The sequence below is a fragment of the Canis aureus genome, chromosome 8 (genome assembly GCF_053574225.1).
Source record: "Canis aureus isolate CA01 chromosome 8, VMU_Caureus_v.1.0, whole genome shotgun sequence".
Classification (NCBI taxonomy): domain Eukaryota; kingdom Metazoa; phylum Chordata; class Mammalia; order Carnivora; family Canidae; genus Canis; species Canis aureus.
Genome location: NC_135618.1, coordinates 67,200,495 through 67,222,357, shown reverse-complemented (window position 1 = coordinate 67,222,357; position 21,863 = coordinate 67,200,495). Strand labels below are relative to the sequence as shown.

General features: G+C 51.4%; 1 protein-coding gene across 2 annotated transcripts; it reads left to right on the top strand.

The window, feature by feature from the left end:
- The first annotated feature begins 1,754 nt into the window (after window positions 1-1,754).
- On the top strand, window positions 1,755-19,058 carry TMEM130 (transmembrane protein 130). Of its 2 annotated transcripts, none has more exons than XM_077907811.1 (8): window positions 1,755-1,918; window positions 8,118-8,423; window positions 10,130-10,289; window positions 13,063-13,229; window positions 13,900-13,984; window positions 15,158-15,360; window positions 17,198-17,310; window positions 17,670-19,058. In XM_077907811.1, exons 1-8 carry the CDS (start codon window positions 1,834-1,836, stop codon window positions 17,856-17,858), a joined length of 1,308 nt encoding a protein of 435 aa, XP_077763937.1. In that variant the 5' UTR covers window positions 1,755-1,833; the 3' UTR covers window positions 17,859-19,058. The 2 variants fall into 2 exon arrangements, with proteins under 2 accessions (XP_077763937.1, XP_077763938.1); XM_077907812.1 differs by having other exon boundaries at window positions 1,756-1,918; window positions 17,706-19,058.
- The last annotated feature ends 2,805 nt before the right edge of the window (window positions 19,059-21,863 follow it).

The window sequence follows — 21,863 nt, the reverse complement described above, 5'->3', positions numbered from 1 at the left end:
GCTCCCGGTGCATGGAGCCTGCTTCTCCCTCTGCCTATGTCTCTGCCTCTCTCTCTTCTCTCTCTGTGACTATCATAAATAATAAAAAAATTTAAAAAAATTTTAAAAAAAGCCACTAAGAACCAAACCTTTGAATAATGTTAAATATTTGAAACTCGGTTTATAACCTTAAACTACTATTACTACTATACTATTTTTTTCCAACCATAATTTTCTCAATTCCTGATGGACAAGCAAAACTCTCCCAGATCTGAAAGCGATTCTAATGATGACAGCCAGTACTGATAGAGTGCAATGTCTGAAGCACTGTTCTATGTATTAACTCATTTTATTCTTACTACGGGACAATTTCCATTTTAAAGAAAAGGAAAGTGAGGGACTCAGAGGAAAGTGACTTTCCCAAGGTCACATAACTCTCAGGGAGAATCCAAAGTCTCCTACTTTATAGGCCTGGTATTGTCCCCACGATGGTGATTGATGCTACTGAGCAGTGACCCCTGTCTAGCACTTTTAACTTTCCTGGGGGGGGGGGAGGGGGTCACTCAAATCTGTCTGGCCTCCATTAGCGTGAGATGGCAGTGTGGCCACTGGGCCTATCTTCAGTGGAGGCCACACCTGTCACAGAGACAGAGGCCATACCTGTAGGTGTCTTCACTCCCATGCTGTGATTCAAGTCGTGGTCCATCGGGCCCACCAGGCCAGAGGGGTCGTCCAATTCCCCTCCCTCTAGGTGGGATCCCTTGCCCAGGTACAGAGTTAAGCAAAGGCAGAGGTGGGACAAGGATCCAGGCTGCCAGCTTCCAGTCTTGAAGGCCAGACAGGAACAGCCACCTTCTAGGAAGAAAGACATGCTCCGCTTTATCGCGGCAGGCCAAGGAAGGGCCTGGCCACTCCTCATTGCGCCTGAGTCTCACAAGGCCCGCCGAGACAGCGACGGCACTGTGGGCCCAGCTGTGAGCATGAGCCGTTTCACAGCTGGCACAGAGAGGGTAAGCTGAGGAATGACAAGAGTCTCAGCGTATGTAGTGCATCCCAGGAGGGACAGGAGGCGTTTGCAGGCCCTCTGCCCCGGGGCCGGCAGGCGCACAGCTCCACGTGAATGAGGAGCCGCATCGCCGAATCGTGTGCGTCAAGAGGGGAAATGGCACCTGGAGAAGAATGCAAAGGGACCTGCGCGCGGCTGTGCAGCGGGGCGCGCGCTTCTGGGGACGCTGAGTCAGAGCCGGCGGGCGCGGACGCGGGGAGGCGGCGCAGGCGGGAGGAGCGCGGCTCCGGGGAGGGAAGGGGAGGATCGGGGGGGTCGGGGGGGGGTAAGAGGTGTACCGGCGGGAGAGAGGAGGGGAGGGGGTGCGAGAGGGGGCGCAGACGGGAGGAGCGCGGCTCCGGGGAGGGGAGGGGAGGGGAAGAGGTGTACCGGGGGAGAGGGGAAGGGAGGGGGTGCGAGAGGAGGCGCAGACGGGAAGAGCGCGGCTCCGGGGAGGGGTGGGGGGCTGGGGGGGAAGAGGTGTACGGGGGGAGAGGGGAGGGGAGGGGGCGCGGGAGGCGGCGCAGCCTGCAGGAGCGCGGACTCCGGAGGCGGGGGTTCTAGGGGAAAGGAGGGGAGCGGCGAGGGGAGCGGCGCGGAGGGCGGGACGCGGGGAGGGGGCGCGGCGCGGCTGACGTGGGCCGGGGTCGGCGGCGGCGGCGCGCAGCCACAGCGTCTCGAGGCGAGGACGAGCGAGCGCCGCGCCCGCACCTCCCCGCATTGCCCGCGCCGCGCGCCGGGAGGAGCGGCCGCCGCCGCCGCCGACTCAGCCGCGTCCCCTCGGCGCTCCCGCCGCTCCGGGCGCAGCCATGGCCCCGGCCCTCTGGCCGCGCCTCGGCCACGTCCTCTGGCTCGCCTGCCTCCTGCCCTTGGCCCCGGCTGGGGTGGCCGCAGGTAAGGCGCTGCGCCGGCCGCCCTCCCTCCTCGGGCGGTGTCCCGGGCTGTCCAGCCGTGCGCCCTGCTCTGTACTCCTCCCTCCTCCCGGGGCCTCTGCAGCGCGCGGCGGAGGGCACGGCGGCCAGCCGGCTCCTCGAAGCCCTCTCTTCTGTCCCTTCATCCTTCTCCCCACACGTCGGCCCGGCCCTCGAGGGGCCTCCTCGGCTCCTGCTGCCACCTGCAGATCGGCCCTGCCCTGGGAACCGCGCGCGGTGGCCGGTGCGCCCGTGCGGGTGGCTGGGGGGGGCGGGGAGGACGCTGCGGGGAGACCGGGAATGTGCGCGGTGGGTCCGCACGCCCAGCCCTCCCCTCCTCCCCTCCTCCCCTCCTCCCCTCCTCCCCTCCTCCCCTCCTCCCCTCCTCCCCTCCCCCCCTCCTCCCCTCCTCCTCTCCTCCCCTCCTCCCCTCCTCCCCTCCTCCCCTCCCCCGAGGGAGCACGGACAGGTTGTCCGCGGAGCAGCGTCTTTGCCTTGAAATGGCATCTTGTCTGGAGAGGTTCCCCCCTGCTTGTGTTGGCTTCGGGGAGGTGGCGATTTTAAAGCCCAAGAGGCCAGTCTGCCATTTCGTCTTTGGATTGGTTTCCAAAATGGACCCCGAGCTGACAGGTTCTGCTGGGTGCTCCCTCCGCCCCCTCCCCACCGGTCCGTGCCTCCAGGCCCCCTCCTTCCCCCCAGCTGGAAAGGCCAGCGCCAACCTTCCTGCCTCATTTTGGTAACAACAAAAGAACCCGGATTGGAGAGTTGTTGGGGGACAGGTGACAGCTCTGGGGATGAGCGTGTGTTTAATAGCCAACATTCTTCATTACGCCCCCCCTCCCCCAAGAATGGTAGAGGGAGGAAGAGATCTAATGCAAAATTGTGAAAGAGAATCCAAAAGGTAAAATAAAAACCTGTATCTTACGGATGAATTAAGAGAACCTTGTGGGAATTATGCTTGGTCGGGATTACCTGCTTCCCTCCTATAAATTTCGTGTAGAGATGGGGGTCTCTTGTCCATTGGGTTTACATGTGTCTGGAAATGATCACCGTGGCCTAAACAAAACAAAACAAAAACAAAACGTTAATTCTTTGGAAGTCCTGTATGGTTCCCAGCCTGGCCTATTCATGATATGACCAAAATAAGCTGGTAATGAGGTTGGGGAGCATACCTTCTCCTTCACACATGTGAAAAAAGAGACTTGGACGCCCTTTCCGTCCTTCCTGGGGCCTGGGTCAGCCTGTATGGGATGCTTCCCACGCAAGAAGTGGAGATCCGAGTCCAGAGTCCAAGTACTGGACCATTCGTTAATTCCAGGTTATGCTGTTCAGAGGTAACTTAGGAAGCGTTCGTGGCTATCCACATGTGCAGTGTGAAAGAGCCAATGCAGCCATTTTCTAGAATGTTCAGGGTCCCACATGCAGTGTTATCAGGGAAGACGTTCTCCAAAGTGGAAGCCCACAGGGCCTGTTAGTGAGTGAGTGTTACTTCTGTGGGTCAGGCTTCGTGGTAATTGCCACTTGGTGTTTTGCTTTGGCTCTTTCAGCTCTGGGTCACTCAGCGCACCTGTGGAGACCCCTAACCCCCTCCTTTAGCCGATCTGTACTCCAAGGCCATGTCACCTGGGGTCTGAAACCTAGAAAGATAGGTTTAGATTCGTAGGGCAACAGGACCTGGGCTTGGTTCCTTTAGCCATACGTGGCAAAGCCTTCACAGTCCATTTCAGTTTGGATGCCCTGGACACTTCTGAGAGCCCTGAGGAAGAGAGAAGCAGCATTACCCGGGGGCTGTGAAACATCTGCTTAAAAAAAAAAAAAAAAAAAAAAAAAGCTTGGGAAAAAGTGCCCACCGAGGATCCTTGTGTCTGGACAGGTATGGGGGCTCCCAGGAGCTGGGTCAGTGTCTGCAGCAACATAGCTGTAGCCACAGCCCCCCCCCCCTCCTCCCAGCCAGTCCATTCCCCTGGCAACGGGTCTGCATCTGCGTAGCGCTGACATGCGCTTGTCTCCAGTCTCGCTGCAGATGCTGGATGGCCATTAGCATGCAGCCGAATGTCCCTGCCACCTGCCAGCCTCGCTCTGGCCCACACTCCTCGCCTGGGGGGTGGGCGGGAGCAAGAGGGAGAAGGGATGAGATGGCCTCTCTTTCAGTGAAGCCTGGCCAAATGCTTGCTGCCTCATAGCCAAGGGGAGGGAGAAGACAACTCAACCCGGAGGTGGGGGGTTGGGGGGGGAGTACAGATTTCCTTGGTGACTCCAGGTAGTTACATGGGGGACCTCAGAAGACTCATGTCCCTCAGTGTAAAATACACACTGTGTTTTCTTGAAGCAATTTCTGCCATAGTATCTAGAATTCTCTCTTTAGGATTAAGACACTGCAGGTCCATTTTTCAGTGCCAGTCCAAGTGACTTTACAATCCAAAATATGCCTCTAGAGAAGGGGATTCAGAACAGGAAATATGTGATGTGGACAGAGGGAACCTGGAGCAGGAGTCTAGAGTAGGCAGGGGACACTGCCACAAGGCTAATGGGATGCAGTTGAGGCACACACATGCTCCCGTCACAGATTTGCTGAGTCCGACAGATCTCTAGTGAGCTCCCTGAGGGCAAGAGGCATGTCCTGCACTTCTGGGTTCCCCCAGTGCTTGTAGAGTGGAGCACAAGGAAGGGGGTCAGTCAGTACCACCTAGGTAAATGGTCTCCTGGGGCAGTGCCACATGGGCTGGTCCCTCTCATCTCTCTTGGGCAGCAGCAGTGTTGAACCTTTGTGCCTAGCACTCTGTTGGGTGCATGGGGAGATGACAATGATCCCTGCCTTCAAGGAACTTGCAGGGAGACAAAGAAACCTTCATGTCAACTTGGGGTTGGGACCACTGTGTGCCCAGGTTGTTTGGAGAGCATTGAGGGGACGAGGGGTTCGGGGAAGGTTTCCTGGAAGAGATTATATCCATCGACGTGTGGGTGGAGAATGGCAGTAGAGACAGTATGTGCAAAGGTCCTGAGGTTAGGAAGGACAGAACATGTCACAGGAACTGCAAGAGTTAAAATGGCCAGCCCCAGCATAGATGTGCCAAGATGTGAATTCGGACTCTACATGGAGGCTGGCCCGTGAAAACATTAGCTGTAGAGGAAGCTCCTTGGTGGTAGGGGCAGGAGATGGATGGTGCTGAGAGAGAGGACTGGAGGCCGAAGGCCAGGGCCAAGGATGAAGCAGTGATCCAGATGGCTGAATGCTGGCTTTCAGCAATGCTAGTAGTGATGGAGAGGAAGCAAACGTACCCAGATGGGAGGAGTAGTGGCAAAGGACTAGGGACTTACACCTGGGACAGCTTCTCTCTACGGCCCCAACAGAATGCGATGGCTGAAAATGGTAGGTGTGGGGAGGGGAGAACCCTAGAGTGGCACCGTCCAGCAGAACATTGCGTGATGGAGGAAATATTCTGTATCTGCCCTGAAGAGGAGCTACTGACCACATCTGGCTGTGAAGCACTTGAAATGTGGCTAGCGCAATTGAGGCACTGACTTTTTAGTATTGGTTCAAATTCAATTTAAGTAATTAACTTTGATTAATTTAAACTTGGTGACGTGTGGTTAGCAGCTCCTCTTTTGCTCAGTGCAGATCTGGAGCCAGAAAGTAGGTCTATGTTACTTGGTTCCGCCAGCATTTAGGAGGCACTTGAAACCTGGGGAGCAGGTGCATGAGGCCAGGAAGGTGGATGGGAGTGGGGGAAATGAGCGGAGAGGTGCTTGCAGCCCCTTTGCCTGTCTTACCTCTTCTGCCTTACCTCTTCTGGTGAGGTGTCTGCTGGCTAGACACTCTCTAACCTGGAGCCTTTCAGAAATCTCATCTGAAGAGGAAATTTACAAATTATAACAAAATAGTCACCAAGACGTGCAGTAGTGCTATTGACAAGAGTGAAGAGTTCTGGGAATGAAGATATATACCTGCTTGGGGCGCCTGGCTAGCTAAGTCGGCAGAGCATGGGACTCAGTCTCAAGAACCTGAGCTCCATATTGGGGATAGAGTTTACTTGAAAAAAAATTAGGGTCACCCGCTGGCTCAGTCAGTGGAGGATGCAACTCTTGAGCTCAGGGTTGTGAGTTCCAGCCCACGTTGTGTGTAGAGATTGCTTACAAACAAAATCTTTTAAAAAAGAAGAAAAAAAAGATCTACCTGCTTGAGGAATCATCAAACCAAGAGTGAAATTCACATTAGTGTGACCACAGATATGCCTTTGACATGTTGTCATGTGAAAATAAAATAATTTAAAATTGTGTGCAGAGTGTGATTATATCTCAATTAAAAACTACATGTGAAGAAGAGCTATGAGGACTGTAGTATGGTTGCAGATGTTTTCGGGAGATGGGATAATGGGATATTTCTAATATTCTTTATACATACATATTACTTTCATAATGGAAAGAAACCTTTTTTAAAAAATCTTACTTTGTTTATACACAAAATATTATGCACATGGTAGCAGTTGAAGAATAATGATTTAAGAAAATGCCCACATATGGAATTGAAAACAACAATTAGAATATAGAATTCCAAAGTGTGAGCACAATTTTTCTTTTAAATAGGAAATGCCCACACATGGTAATACCGGTTGTTACTGATTATTTGTATTTTTAAGACAAATTTTTAAGTTTTAACTTTCTATTTCCTCTATTTTCAGGTTATATTTAGTGTCACCTTCCATGCGGTAATCAGGAAGGGAGTGTTATTTAAAGGGCCTCTGACCTGGCCTCCATCCCAAACGCTCAAGGCCCTGTTCTCTGCTAGGATCTTCTAAGACTGATTCTCAGTTAACCTGTAAGAGCTACATGCCCCATATTTCAGTTCAAATTCCCTGAGGAGTCAACCAGCTGGAGGTATATAGTTCCAGCCTTGGCCTCTGCGGGAATCCCAGAGGTCATTTAAGAACAGTGCAGTCTGGTGGGACCTTGATGATAATGAAGATATTCTGTATCTTTGCTGCTGAGCGCTTGCAATGCAGCTACATGGGACACCTGGGTGGCTTAGTTGAAGCCTCTGCCTTCAGCGCAGGTTATAATCCTGGGTTCTTGGGATCAAGCCCCACATTGGGCTCCCTGCTCTATAGGGAGCCTGCTTCCTCCTCTCCTGCCCCTCCTCCCTGCTCTCTCTCTCTCTCTCTCTCTCGCTCTCTTTCACACATAAATAAAATCATAAAAAAAAAAAAAGAAATGCAGCTACTGTGGCTAAGAAAGTGAGTTTTAAATTTTGTTTCATTGTAATTGAAACACACAGCCATGTGTGGCCAGTGGCTGCTGTGTTGGGCAGTGTAGATCTAGAACCTCCTCCGTTACAGATACAGAAGAGGGCTTGGCCTGAATCAGAGTGGACCTTTGTCCCAAGGCTTGTTCTATCACTGTCTATCACTTTAGGCCTCTAAAAGACCCCAGGCTCAGCTTTGGGTTTCAGATCAGAATTTGTTTGCCATGTCAAGCCTAGTCTAAAAGAATGGGTAATAGAGGGCATTTTTTGGCAGCAACCAAGCTGATCCCTCCTGTGACATATGTTGGGAGTCATTTGCATAGCTAAAAAATAAGTCTGGCCAGATCAGACTTGTGCTCTGGAAATGCTCTGCTTGGCTGGCATAAAAAATTCTCTGGAGTCTGTTTGACCTGAGTTTGAATTCCGCTTACAATGTTTCATTTTGTTGTTTTTTAAAAGGTTTTATTTATTCATGAGAGACACTGAGTGAGGTAGAGACCTAGGCAGAGAGAGAAGCAAACTCCCTGTCCTAAGGCAGACACTCAACCACCGAGACACCCAGGTACCTCGAATCCCAGCCTACAATGAACTAGCCATAGGAACCTTGGGCAAGTCATTTGAGCTTCCTGGGCCTCAGTTTCTCTACTTGTAAAATAGAATAATAGAATCCAGCCCAGGGACGCCTGAGTGGCTTAGCAGTTGAGCGTCTGCCTTCAGCTCAGGGCGTAATCCCAGGATCTGGGACCTAGTCTCACATTGGGCTCTTTGCAGGGAGCCTGTTTCTCCCTCTTCCTGTGTCTCTGCCTCCCTCTGTCCCTCAGGAATGAATAAATAAAATCTTAAAAAAAAAAAAAAGAAGAAGAAGAAGAAGAAGCCAGCCCAGAGGGTGACAGTAAGTCCCTTGCCATGCCTCTCCTGAAATAGTTTGTCTCTGGGCTTCTAGGGCTGTATGAACTCCACCTCACCACCGATGGCCCTGCCACCACGGGGGCAGAGGTGACCATCACAGCCAGCCTAGTGGCCAACGACAACGGCAGCCTGGTCCTGCCCACCAACTCCCGCCTCTACCGCTTCCACTGGATCCATACCCCGCTGCTGCTCATGGGGAAGACTGATGAGCCTTTCAGCTCTGCTATCCGAGCTGTGGGGAACATGCCTGGGGACTTCCCCATCTCTGTCTGGGTCACCGCTGCCGACTGCTGGACGTGCCAGCCTGTGGCGAGGAGCCTCCTTGTCCTCCCTATCACAGGTAAGGACCCTTTTTGTTTGCTAATTTGCCTTCAGACTCTTGCTGCAGAGAAAAACATCCACCCTGGTTAGTAATCCTCTAAACACCAATTAGGCTCCTAGTCCCTTCTCTGTTATATGTTAATGAAGGATCAGAAAATGCTTAATACCCACTGCTGACAGCATTGTACTGGAAGGGACACAGAAAGTACATGTTGCTACTGGGGGTCTAAGTTAACATAACCCTATCGAGAGCAGCTGACCGATACGTATCAACGGTTATGCACTGTTTCAATCTCTTGTCTGTTCATTCTCTTCCCTCCAGCCTCCCACCCTACTACTTCTCTCTCCTTCCAGGAAGTCCCTGCTCTCTTATTTTTTTTTTTAAGATTTTATTTATTTATTCATGAGAGACAGAGAGAGAGAGAGGCAGAGAGAGAAGCAGGCCCCATGCAGGGAGCCCGATGTGGGACTTGATCCTGGGACTCCAGGATCGCACCCTGAGCCCAAGGCAGACTCTCAACCGCTGAGCCACCCAGGCGTCCCTCCCTGCTCTCTTAGAGTTTACAATATGTTAAAGAATTTGTCTTCAGGAAGTAAATTTCCATTTGGGTAATGTTTTATGTACAAATATGTTCACTGCAGTGATGTTTATAGCAACAGAAGAAAATAGGAGATAAGCTAAGTACGCAATCATAAAGGGACTGGTTAAGTATATGGGTGTAATTTGTATAACGAATAACAATTACCTTTACAAAGTTTGTAATGTCCTGGGGGAATACTCATGCTTAGAAAATTTTAAAGACCTGGCAGCCTGGGTGGCTCAGCAGTTTAGTGCCGCCTTCAGCCTGGGGCATGATCCTGGAGACCCAGGATGGAGTCCCACATCAGGCTCCCTGCGTGGAGCCTGCTTCTCCCTCTGCCTGTGTCTCTGCCTCTCTCTCTCTCTCTCTCTCTCTCTCTCTCTCTGTGTTTCTCATGAATAAATAAAATCTTTAAAAAAAAAAAGAAAAATTTAAAAACCAAAACACAAACTTCAGTAACCAATCTACTCAACTGTATTTAATTTATGTATGTGTATGTGGTGTCCATATCTGTTAAACACACACAAATGCTTTGCAATTCTCCAAAACATCAACAATAGTTAATGTTTGACTGACAGGAGGTTTCTTTTCTTTTCATCCTACTTTTCAGCAGTTTCCAAATGAGTTTTATTGAGCACACCTTACATTCTGCTTTTGGGGTGAAAAAAATCAACTCCTAATTTTTTTTTTTTTTTTAGAGATGCAGACACAGAACAGTGGTCCTTACCCAGCCTAGCACATTGGGTGTAAAGTTGTGATCGGTAGAACTGCTAATTTTTCTAGATTCATCTAATAATTTGAAATCTCTCCTGATAATTTCTTTCAAAGCCTGTGCATTTCCTCCTGGTCCTGGGCATCTTCTGTGCTAGAAAGTTTGGGATCCTGGTAAAAGCGGTGCAGGAGCAAGGCTATACATGTGATGTGTGTGCTCACATGTGTGCTGTGAGTCTTCACCAGTGTTCCATGCAGGAGGGGCAATGATGTATGTGTTTAGTGACCTGCTGGGTCCCCTCCTGCTGCCACTCACTCTGCTAGAAGGTTAGTGTGGGGAGAGGCTGTCCTGCCAGCCAGCATGTGAGGTCACTCCCTGGCCTTACCTTCCCACCCTCTCACCAAGACTCACTCACCTTGGTCTCTTTCCCAGAGCTCCTCGTGGGGAACCTTGTTGTCACCCAGAACACCTCCCTGCCCTGGCCCAGTTCTTACCTCACCAAGACTGTCCTTAAAGTTTCCTTCCTCCTCCATGACCCAAGCAACTTCTTCAAGACTGCCTCATTTCTCTACAACTGGGACTTCGGAGATGGGTATGTCCTTCCCCGCTGATGCCCCAGAGCTTTGGCCTGTGGTTGGTGGCCTCACTGTCCCATGCACAGTTGCTCTGTACTTTCTTACCTTCACCTGCTCACTCTCTCTGCCTCTAGACATTCCTTCAACACCTACTCTGTGTCGAGCTTGGGGTACGTGGGGACCAGTAGTGAGCCAGTCACAGGACCTGCCTTTGAGGTGCCTACAACCTAGTACAGGAGGTCATTGGTGCCCCAACATCCCTCTAAGACAGGTCAAAATAGGACATTTTTTCCATTTGATTCTAGAAAGACCTACCTGGCTAATATATCAGCACATGCGATTATACTCATGTCATAGAATTCAGGTGTTCTGGCTTCATTTCTCCTGACTTCCCTTCTCCAAACAAGCCAGGCTGGAGGAGGCAGGTCAGGAAATGGGGGACAGGCACTGAGTCCAAGCAGCCCACAGATGTCCCAAGCTCCCATGAGGGTGGTGCTCTGTGAAGACCCCTCATTTCCATTTGGGTCAAGTCCCTGGCTGATGGTCCTTCCTACTCTATCCCATATTTTTCCACCTTTCATTCATTGGCATTCCTTAAGACATTTCTCAGGCAGAGAAACAGAGACCAGTTTTCCAAGTTCATCAAAGGCTTAGTGTACCACTCCTCAGCCCCATGGAACTTACAGACTCAGCATGCTTTCTTATGTACAGTAACCATTTAGAATAACAAAGTGGGGATTCCTCCTAATTACAACAAAAATAGTACATAAAATAAACCTAAGAGCACACTTACCTGACAATGGGCAAGATCTTGTGTGAAGAAAACTAGAGCTACTAAGAGATATCAAAGATTTGAGTAGACGGGTAATATACGCCATGTCCAGGATTGTGAATCTTAAGATTGTAAAGATGTCTACTTCTCTCCAGTTATTTTTTAAGCTTGATACAAGTCCAATAAATGTTCCATAAAGTATAATTTTGGGGATGTGACAAAGATTCTACAGTTCATTTAAATTTGGTGTTTAAGTATGCATATACATACACATATATACATGAATGCATATATACATGTATAAAAATGTATGTCATTATAAATATATATGTAGTTTATAACATAAGGAACATCTGGAAAATCTGTCTCAAACCAGGGGACAGGCTCTATACTAGTTAGGGGCATTTCTTTTCACATTAAATACTTTATTTACTATTTTTGCTATAATGGAACATTTTTGACTAGACAATGAAATAAAACAAGAAAAAGAAATATAAATTCTATAAAGGAGAAACAAAAATCATCACACACAGATGACCTGGAAAACGCAAAAGCCTCAAATGAAAAATCTTAAAACTAAAAAGAGATTTTACTGATATGGCTGGTTACAAAACAAAGATTCATAGCCTTTCCATATATAATTGCAATAGAAAAAAATCTTTTATAATAGTTGTAAAACATTAAATCTGGAAGAGCATAAACGTAGCTTAAAGTGGTAGGATTTATGTGAATAAAACTGCAGATTGTACCTAGAACCTTAAAAAGACTTAAAAAATGAAGAGAGAATTTCTCAATATTGCCGGAAGGAAAAATAATCAGAAAAGTAGAATGGTGATGAGTGGAGATGGGGAGAAAGATAGAAATGGATACATAAATGTATTATGAAAACTGCAAATAGGGGTGTCTGGCTGTCTCAGTCAGTAGAGTATGCAGCTCTTGATCTCAGGGTTATGAATTCGACCCCCATGTTGGGTGTAGAGAATACTTAAAAGTAAAATCTTTTAAAAAAAATGCCACAAATAATTTGCAGCTACAAAAGGCTACTCCTCAGAACAGAACAGAAAAGGCAGACACAAACCTAAGTCTATGTACACATCTAGTATATGTTAACAGCGGTATTTCTAGCCAGTGAGTAAAGATAGATTATTTAATAAATGGCACTAGGGCAGTTGGTTAACTAGAAGAAAAACAATCTGATCCTTAAAAGCAATTCCAGAGAGATTGAAAAAAACACAATGAAACAGGACTACATTGAAATATTGATGGTCCTCTGCAATTGGATAATTTGGCAGTGGGGAAAGCATTTCTAAGAATAGAGAAACAGAGGCAGAAACTATAAAGGAAAAAAATGCTAGATTTGGCTCACTAGGTTTAAAATCTGAGTATGAAAGAGCTAAAGCAAACCAAAAGACAAAAGCTAAACTGGGTTTAGAAAATATTTGGAAGATATTTAATAGATAAAGGTTTGTTAAACTTCATATGTAAAGAGCATTGAGAAATCAACAAATATTTTCTTTATTTTATTAGATTTCCTTTTGAAGTAATTCAGGTAATTGCAGGAAAAAGCATAATATTTTATATGTCATATCATAAACTGTGATGGAGATACGATTCTGTTTTACAGATGAGAAAAATAAGACTTAAGAGTTATATAGATAGGAAATCTAGAAAAGTCAAGAAGGTCTTAATTCCAAAGTTTGTACTTTTTCCCTCCCAGGATTGTCCTTGTCTCTAATGCAGGGCCCTTTTAGATTCCTGGTGGAAGGGGGAAGAGCATTTCCTGGCAGGTGATAGGCGCTTGTTGCTGGAAGTTCTCCCAGCTGTCATTTATAAGCACAAAGATGACCAGCAGCCAGATGACCACACAAGCATGGCTGACCTTGCATCCTGGCTGGCTCTGGGGGCTGCTGTTGTGAGGATGCCCAGTTTGCTCACAAAGCATTGGTAGCCGAGCTTGTCATTCCGTGGACACCTCCGACTCTAAGAGGTCATGTGAGTCCCTTCTTGTCACCTTACAGCACCCAGATGGTGACTGAAGATGCTATGGTCTATTACAACTATTCCATCATTGGAACTTTCACTGTGAAGCTCAAGGTGGTGGCAGAGTGGGAACAGGCAACGCAGAATGCTGGGAAGGGCATTGTGCAGAAGACAGGCGACTTCTCTGCCTCACTGAAGCTGCAGGGTGCGTCTCTGGGGGTTGGTACTGGTTGAGCATTTGGCCACCTTGAGGAGCCCTGGGCAGCACTCTTTCCAGGGTTGGATCCCATGAAGATCAGAGTGGCTCCAGCTGGGCATGGGACTGAGCTTGGGTGCACATCCTCTCTTCACGTTCCCCTGGGGCAGCCCTCTGAGCAGCTGGTCATTATCCCCCCTCTAAGAGGTCACTGAAGGCCCAATGGAAGTCACATGGCCACCAAGAGGTGGAGTTGGATTTGAACCCAGGCCTCCTAGCTCCCAGAGCCTGAGCCTGTGGCCAGACACTGTGCTGTGAGTTGGCGGTCCACATTGCTCTTTGGTCTCGGGCCACACTGGCTGGGGCTGGGCGGCCTCAGGCTTCTGCAGAGGGGAAACACCCAAACCTGCCTCTCCCAGACTTTAGCTTATTCGGAGCCCATCTTTAGTCCTGGTTACCAGAGACACCTCCCCTCCGCCCCTACCAGCATCCTCACTCTGAGTGGGCTCCAGCACCTGCTGCTGTCAGGGACCCAGGCATGCCCTGGGCAGATCTGCAACTCGCCCCTGGGAGAGAGCCTGGAGGAGGACAGTGTGGTGGTCACACAACCCTGAGCCCTGAGAACTTTGAGACAGTTGTCCTCAGTCATCAGGTCTAACGGGCCCTCTCTGCCTTCCAGAAACCCTACGAGGCATCCAGGTCTTGGGGCCCACCCTAATTCAGACCTTCCAAAAGCTGACAGTGACCTTGAACTTCCTGGGGAGGTGAGTGAACCCCGATCGGACAGTGGGTGATTTGTTGCCCTGCCCACACTTTCCCATGGATGATCCTGAGCCTGCTCCATCCCCTGAGGGGCCCCAAGTTTGGGGGCTGGTGGAAGCTGGTGCCTACCTTGCCCTGCAGCCATGGGAGAGTTGTGGGCGTAGCTCCATTACCGTGGTCCAGCGGGGAAAGCATGGGCCCCTTGGAGCTGTCTGCAGTGTAGGCATTGAGGCAAAGGCAGGGGAGGAACCAGTCGTGTGAAAAGCCCTCAGCATGTGGCTTGGGCCTGCCTCCAGCCCTGAGAAAGCAAACTGGCCTGGCTCTTGGCAAGAGTGTTAGGCTGAGTGTGTAGTAAGCTACTGGGAAGCAGGGCATGTTCTCTGCACAAGGGTGGACGGAGCTGCAGAGGTTGGCAGTCAGGGCTCAGCCCTCCAAGGTCTCTTGTGGGGAGGACCAGTCCCACCCTTCAACACAGGGACAGGACGCGGAAGCAGGGCTAGATGGGGACGCAGCAAAGCGGCCAAGAAAAGAGGAGGATGAGCCATGGGGCTGGAAGAAGCTTCTAAAGCTTTCTGGGAGCTTTGGGGGCAGGCGCTGAATACTTGAAAAGTGGGGTGGGAAGCTACTCAGGCTGCAGACCTGATGGTGAGGTGGCAGGAGGGTGTGTTTTACTCAGGCCTGGGGTTGCCTGCTCAGCATTCTTTGTAAGCTGTTTCCCAGCCTCTGAGCCCGTGCTGTGGCAGGTGGATAACCCCGACTGCCCTCACCCCTCCCAACCTGTCAAAAATCTGCTTATCCTTTCAGATCCTATTCAAATGGTGCCTCCTCCAGAAAGGCCTCCCTGACTTGCTCATTAAGAATGTGCTCACCTGTCCCCTTTGCTTCCACGGCACACTCCGTGTGTCACTGGAGCGCTCATTCTGCCCCATCCAGCAGCCCGTGCCTGTCCCTGTTTGCCTCACTAGCCTGGCATCTTCTGTGGTGGGTGGGGGGGTATCTCTTATTTATCATCGTGTTCCCCGGTCCGGGAGGTGTGAAGCAGAGGCCAGGACAGCTAGGTGTTCTGTGCTGGAAAGAACACTAAAGTTCACGGCTGTCCGGCCTTTCTCAGCCTTGGTCTGTGCCCACACCCCTCGCTGAGCCATTTCTGAAAACCCACTCCCATTTCCCCACAGCCCCCCTCTGACTGTGTGCTGGCGGCTCAAGCCCGAGTGCCTCCCGCTGGAGGAAGGGGAATGCCACCCGGTGTCCGTGACCACCACAGCCTACAACCTGACCCATACCTTCAGGGATCCGGGGGACTACTGCTTCAGCATCCGGGCTGAGAATGTCATCAGTAAGACGCATCAGTACCACAGGATCCAGGTGTGGCCCTCCAGTAAGTGACATCTTGCCTTCTGCTCCAGTGCCACACAGGCAGCAAAAAAAACAGTCAACCCTGGCGCCATCACCTGCAGCCAACCCACCACTGAGGGAATCATCACTAAACCTACTGGCCCAACCAACGTTGTTGACTAAGTGCCCATTAGCTCCCCCAGATGACCAGTGCCATCACCAGGCAGCCCTAGGACCCCTGGTTTCTGCCAACACCACCCTTGACACCAACACCACCCGCAATACCAGTGGCCAACCTGACCAACCGGCTCTGCCACCATTACCTGCACACAGTGCTGGAAGGACCATCCAGAGCCAGCAGACAGCTGTCAGTACCACTGCCCACACCACCGTCAGCACCCCTCCCACCGGCCCCAACACCCACTGAATGGACCAGGGCCATCGATCCCATGGTGCTCAGCATCAAGACAGCTCAACTCTTACTTGCTGCCACCATCATTGTCCCCGGTTTCCTTCCCACATATTACCAATGCTACACTGTCCCCGTCGTGAGCACTCCTCCTCTAAATAAGACGTCACGATCACAGTACTCCCTTCTCCGCCATCACCCAGATCTCGGCGCTGTTGTGGCCACTAAACTAGCCCCCAGGGAGTGGGAGCTGCTCAGAAAGTGTGAAGTGAGGGTCCTATTATCTGCCACTTCCTTTGGAATGCCAAGTCACAGTCAGCCCCAGCCACTGGCTTACAGTCAGAGGATTAGCTGATGATAGTGTGAAATTCTACCCTTCTTTTCCAGGGGGTACTCTTGTGACCCCAGAAAAGCACTACCTTACATAGAGGAGAAAGTGGGATACCAGAACCCTGAGGGGTGGCCTCTCAGGTGTCCAGCCAGGACCCAGCTTTTAGGGTACACAGAGAAACCTTGCCAGCTGCTCTTGGCCCCAGGGTCAGACCTGCGAGGACACCAGATGCTGCTGCTGTCCCTTCCCATGTCCCCAGTCTCTGTCTGAGCCACTGGGCAGATGCCGTGCTCCACTCTAGGCCCTGGCTGGCCTTGAGGGCATCACTGAGGGCCTGGGGCCCTGCCTCCCTCAGCCCCTCCTGAGCCCTGGATGCCCAGGATCCCCCTGAATCCTACAGAGGGGACAGCATTCCAGATATTTCCATGTTGCCTTTCCCTGGAAAGCAGAGCCTCCTGGCATATTGCAACGTCTACACCCGGGGCAGAGTTGGGGAAGTGTGAGGGGGACCCACAGTGCAGATCACCTGCCATGCATCTGGCACACTCCCACCCCTCACCTCGTGGCATCCCTGAAGCAGCCTCGTGGGGCAGCATTAGCATCAGGGAGCTTGCTCAGCCAGGGTTCGAACCCAGGGCCTCCTAACTGCAGACCCTAGGTCCCCCCTGCTCCATCACACAGCCTCCTGGCAGCAGGGGCAGGCCGTGAGCCTAGAGCTGGTGGAGGGCAGGCAGCTACAATAGGTCACAGGGTCGCAGGGTATCCTTACAACATGTTTCCCCATCTCCAATGCAAGTCACCCAAGAGAGTAAGGAGGCAGCTATGATTTCTTTGATGGCCTGGACTCAGAAGCCATCACTTCTATCTTGTGCTATTTGTTAGGGCAAGTCATTAAGTCCAGCCCACACTCGGGGTGCACCTCTTGTCAAGTAATGTGGACAGTTCTTAAAACGCTAACACACCCAACTTGGTTTATGTAGAATCCGGGATTCACCCATTGGGCTTGCCTAGTTGGGATGCGTGTATGTAAGGAAAAAACAGCTCTTGTGGGGTTGACTGTTCTGTTCCCCACTGCAGTCAGAAAGCAAGCCTTCACCACCAGTTGTCCAGCCCTATGACTTTACCCTGTCTCTTCCCCAGGCATCCAGCCGGCTGTCTTTGCTTTTCCGTGTGCCACGCTTATCACCATGATGCTTGCCTTCATCATGTACATGACCCTACGGAATGCCGCTCATCAGAAGGACATGGTAGAGGTGGGTGCTCAGGAGTGTGGAGGCTGGACCACCGGGCCCTGACTGAAAGAGAGGCGCCTAGCAGGCGTCTGGATGTCAGAGCAGGGTCCTAGGGCTGGGGGTGGTGTACCCAAGACACATTCATAGGTGGGCCAAATTGAGTTGACTTCTTTCCGTCTGACTCGTGGCTGTGCTCACCCCTTGCCTTGCAGTCGTGCCCTTGAGCTGGAAAGGGGGAGGGCGACCCAAAGAGGGAGGACCAGAGAGCAATGCATAGCGAAACACTGTGTGCCTGTGCCACCAGGTAGCTGAGCTCGTAAGGCCACCTAAAGGGGGTCTGGCAGGCGGGTGATTGACCCATGGGGTTTTGTTCACCATAGGTGGCTGATTTTGACTTTTCCCCCATGTCTGACAAGAACCCGGAGCCGCCTGCTGGGGTCCGGTGCTGCTGCCAGATGTGCTGCGGGCCCTTCTTGCTGGAGACTCCATCTGAGTACCTGGAGGTTGTCCGGGAGAACCACGGGCTGCTGCCACCCCTCTACAAATCCGTCAAAACTTACACTGTGTGAGCACCCCCCAGTCCCATGTTAGCGTTAACTGACCACGAACTGGGCACTTCAGACAGGGTGGTGCATGCCACCAAGCAGGAGGGGTACACATGGGCGGGGCTGTCCACCCTGCTGGCCACACATCTGTACTTCCAGCTGCCGCCACCACCCCCCCTTCAGCCCTACATCCCTGCCATCCATCCATCTGTACAGTTCAGCCTCTGCCGTAAGACCTCCTCCATCAGCCCTACTCCACCCCTTGCCTTTGAAGAACCCTAAGCAGGAACCTGACACTCAACGGGGTGCCTCCTCTCTCCCAGGTGTGCCTGGCTGCCCCTCACGCATCCTTCCCACATGGGCACCTCTGCCATCCATCTAGGGTCCAAGCTTCCCTCCACAGCGTGGCCCTGCCAAGGTCAGAGAACTGGGAGGAAGGTTACCAATGGTGAAGGCTACATCACAAAAGCTCAAACATACAGAGACAAGCATATGCATACACACACAGAGATGCACACATACGTGTCACACAGGTGTCTCAGATGATGTCTTCTGTATCAGTTATGTTGGTTGCTGTGTCCTGAATTAGAACTAAAATGACACCAGACTTTCTCCACTTGGCCTCTGCAGCTCCTGGGCCTGACCCTTCCCTTTGAGTGCTGTCCATGTGGCTCCTAGGGCCTGTTCTAAACAACACACTGTTTCCTGCCTGCTTGTGGGGGGTGGGGGTGGGGCGGTTTGGGGTGGACAGGGCTGATGCTTCATGAGCACAGAGTGCTTTATAAATAGCGTCTGCTTTTACTGAGACTATGTTCACTTCCATTGAGGAAAAGGCCTCGCAGCAAAGGAGGAGCAAGCCAGTGGGGACTTGGGTTCACTGTGGGGTTTGGTGTTCTTGCCCCCAGGGGTGACCTTGAGAAGGAGGAGGCAGGACTGGAGGGAGCCTGCTGGGGCGGGGGGGAGAGCTTGCACAGAGGGCAGGTACAGGTGCAGAGAGAGACCACAGTGAGGCCCCCCATAGCCCCGCAGGAGTGCAGGGAGCAACTGGGGCCAGTTTGGGGGGGAGGGGGCAGGGCTATGGGGGCGTGAAGCTCTGTTGCCGTAATCTTCGCTCTCAGACTTTGTGCAGACAACAGCATTCTCGCTGTCATGCAGCTCATTCTCATGAAATAACTGCCATTGTTGCTGAATAAAGCTTGTGTGCTCTCAACATAGCCAAGCAGATGCCAGGGGCAGGAGTCTCTTTCTTGTGCGTGGTGGGGGTGAGGGGTTGGGCCTTGGAGTAGCAGGGCATCGCCAATGTGTTCTCTGGCAAGTGTGGATGGAGCTGCTGTCTGGGGCACCAGGTTCCAGGTGCAGTCTCCACTCAGGCTGCATCACAGACCAGACTTGGGAGGAGGAGGGTGTCTGGGACATGGGTCCAGGTGTCCTTCAGATGACTCCAAAGTGCAGCCAAGTCTGCGGCTCCAGGCAGATGCTAGATCAGAGCTGGAAGAAAGGCCACGCTCAGGGAACTTGGGAATGCAGATCCTGGGATCCCACCCACACTTGAGTCCATACCTGCTACGGGGGCAGCCACCTGTGTCCCCACAGGAGTCCTGGTGCCATCAAGTGTGAGCACCTCCAGTCTCAGCAGGGCTCCTTGAACTTGGATGTGCCTGAGAATCGCGAGAGGTCTTGCTAAGGCACATGATTTCACTCAGGAGTTTGGGAGTGGAGCCTGGGATTCTGAGTGTCTAACAAGATTCGAGATGCTGCTGATGCTCCTGCTCTGAGGACCACACTTGGAGTTGCGCGCCTCTGAGTTGGCTTCCTACCTAAGCATCTTCTTTAAGAGATTTGGACTTTTCTCTAAATTGCCTTTGCTCTCACACCACCCTCACCACCTAAGCTGGCCAGCCGGTGTGCCCCAGGCCTCAAGCTGGATGTGGTTGGGAATGAACCCCAAACTCACCTTAGCTGTACCACCCTGGGAAGCCCCACTTTTAATGAACCAAGTCATTTGGAGAAATGTCTCAGACTTCAGCATCAGCATGTCGGCTGGATGCTGCCACACATGCCTTTCCTCTGACTCCCCACGCGGGGGCGTCAGCGTGTCAGGGTTCAGGTGAGAAGGGACCTGAGTGTTGCAAGAGACCCTAGTGCCTTGGATAACTGGTTAGAAGATCATATGAGACCTTGGAGGAAGCTGACGGGGTGGGGGTTCTATTCTTGCCTTGAGTTATTTTACTGGGTTCCTAATCGATGAGGCCCATGTGTCATTTAGAACCACTCCCCACTGGAATAGTATATAGGTCCCCATCTCTGCACATGCCTTCAAGAGAACCCAGGATTAAAATATCTAAACCTGGGACTCTTGGGTGGCTCAGTGGTTGAACACCTGCCTTTGGCTCAGGTCGTGATCCTAGGGTCCTGGGATCAAGTCCCACATCAAGCTCCCTGCAGGGAGCCTGCTTCTCCCTCTGTGTCTCTGTCTCTGTCTCTCTCTCTCTCTCTCTCTCTCTCATGAATTAATAAACAAAATCTTTAAAAAAATCTAAACCCCACCCAGAGGGATTTAGAAGTGGCTGTTCATGCTACAAATGGAGATCTACCTCTGTAAAAACTGCGGTTATCGGGTATTTATTTTACAGAAGTTAAAACCATTGGAAGAAAAAAAAAAGCCACAAATCGTCAACCAGATAAAAGAGGAAGAAAGAACCACTGGAACAGAAACGCAGAAAAAAACACAGCAGTAGAGGGAAGATTCACTTTGCCAACCAAAGATGCACACAACTGCAGTACAGCTCAGCAGGAAAACATTTCACCTGAAAATTAGGGGGTACGCAGGCTGTTGAGGCAGTATGCTGGGTCGAGCACTTTGCAGGCTGCCTCCCCACCCAGAGCGAGGCAGGTCTTCCGAGGTACTCCAGGCAGGATTGCTGTGCTGTCTCTGTGCGCTTCTTTCTGGGGGGAGGGGTACCAAGTAGCTAGCAGAGCTGCAGCCCAGGTGGGAGCATTTGTGGGGAGCTAACTGCATACTCACCAGCTCCTAGTGTCTTTGTAAGCGGTGTCATAATTCTTTTTTTTTTTTTTAAGATTTTATTTATTTATTCATGAGAGACAGAGAGAGAGAGGCAGAGACATAGGCAGAGGGAGAAGCAGGCTCCATGTAGGAGCCTGATGTGGGACTCGATCCCAGGTCTCCAGGACCACGCCCTGGGCTGAAGGTGGCGCTAAACCGCTGAGCCACCAGGGCTGCCCACGGTGTCATAATTCGGTACTAGCTCTCCCCACACACACAGCCCCCTAACCCCAGACAGCAAGAGGGGCTGGAGCAGGTGTTCTCACCAGTTGGCTGTTCTAGGAGGGACCCGAATATTGACCATGAGAGGCTGCGGGTTCCTATGACTCCAGGGAGTCAAGAGTAGAATCAATCTCTTCTTTAGATTGGATTAGGACAGACTGGATTAAGACTCGCCCGTGGCCTCATTTTAACCCAATTACCTCTTTAAAGTCTTCATTTCCATATGCGGTCACATAATGAGGTGGTGCTGGGGGTCAGGACTTCAACCTAGGAAATGTGAACAGACACAGTTCAACCCACAACATCTTGATTTCAGACTTCTAGTCTCCAGAACTGGGAGAAAATAGATTTCTGTTGTTTGAAGCCACCCGGTTTGTGGTATTTGCTTCCACAGCCACAGGAAATGAATGTGCTTCCCTGTGTCCTTGGGACAGCTGGTCTCACATGCGGCACCCACCCGTCTAACCAGCAGGTCCAGAGTCCACTTCTCCCTGCCCTGGTGGCGCCTTCCCCACTCCACTGTCCCCTCCTCACCCTGCCCCAAGTCTGTGCACCAGGTCCATGTCCTCTTCCACCCAAACCCCTCAATGTCTTGCAGCTCAGAGTCCTTCCAGTGGCCCCAAGGCTGCCATGACCTGGCCACTTTGACCTCACTGCTCTCAGTCCCTGCTGCTCATCCTTCTGGCTCTGCCTTCCTCAGGGCTTTGCTTCGGCTCTTTCCCCTGCCAGATGCTCTCCGCTAC

What these genes read in the sequence shown, in the direction of transcription:
- TMEM130 (XM_077907811.1), top strand. Translation starts at nt 1,834, where the DNA reads ATGGCCCCGGCCCTCTGGCCGCGCCTCGGCCACGTCCTCTGGCTCGCC. An exon ending in TGCCTCACTGAAGCTGCAGG is followed by an intron (nt 13,230 to 13,899) that starts GTGCGTCTCTGG and finishes TCTGCCTTCCAG; the next exon opens with AAACCCTACGAGGCATCCAG. An exon ending in ACCTTGAACTTCCTGGGGAG is followed by an intron (nt 13,985 to 15,157) that starts GTGAGTGAACCC and finishes ATTTCCCCACAG; the next exon opens with CCCCCCTCTGACTGTGTGCT.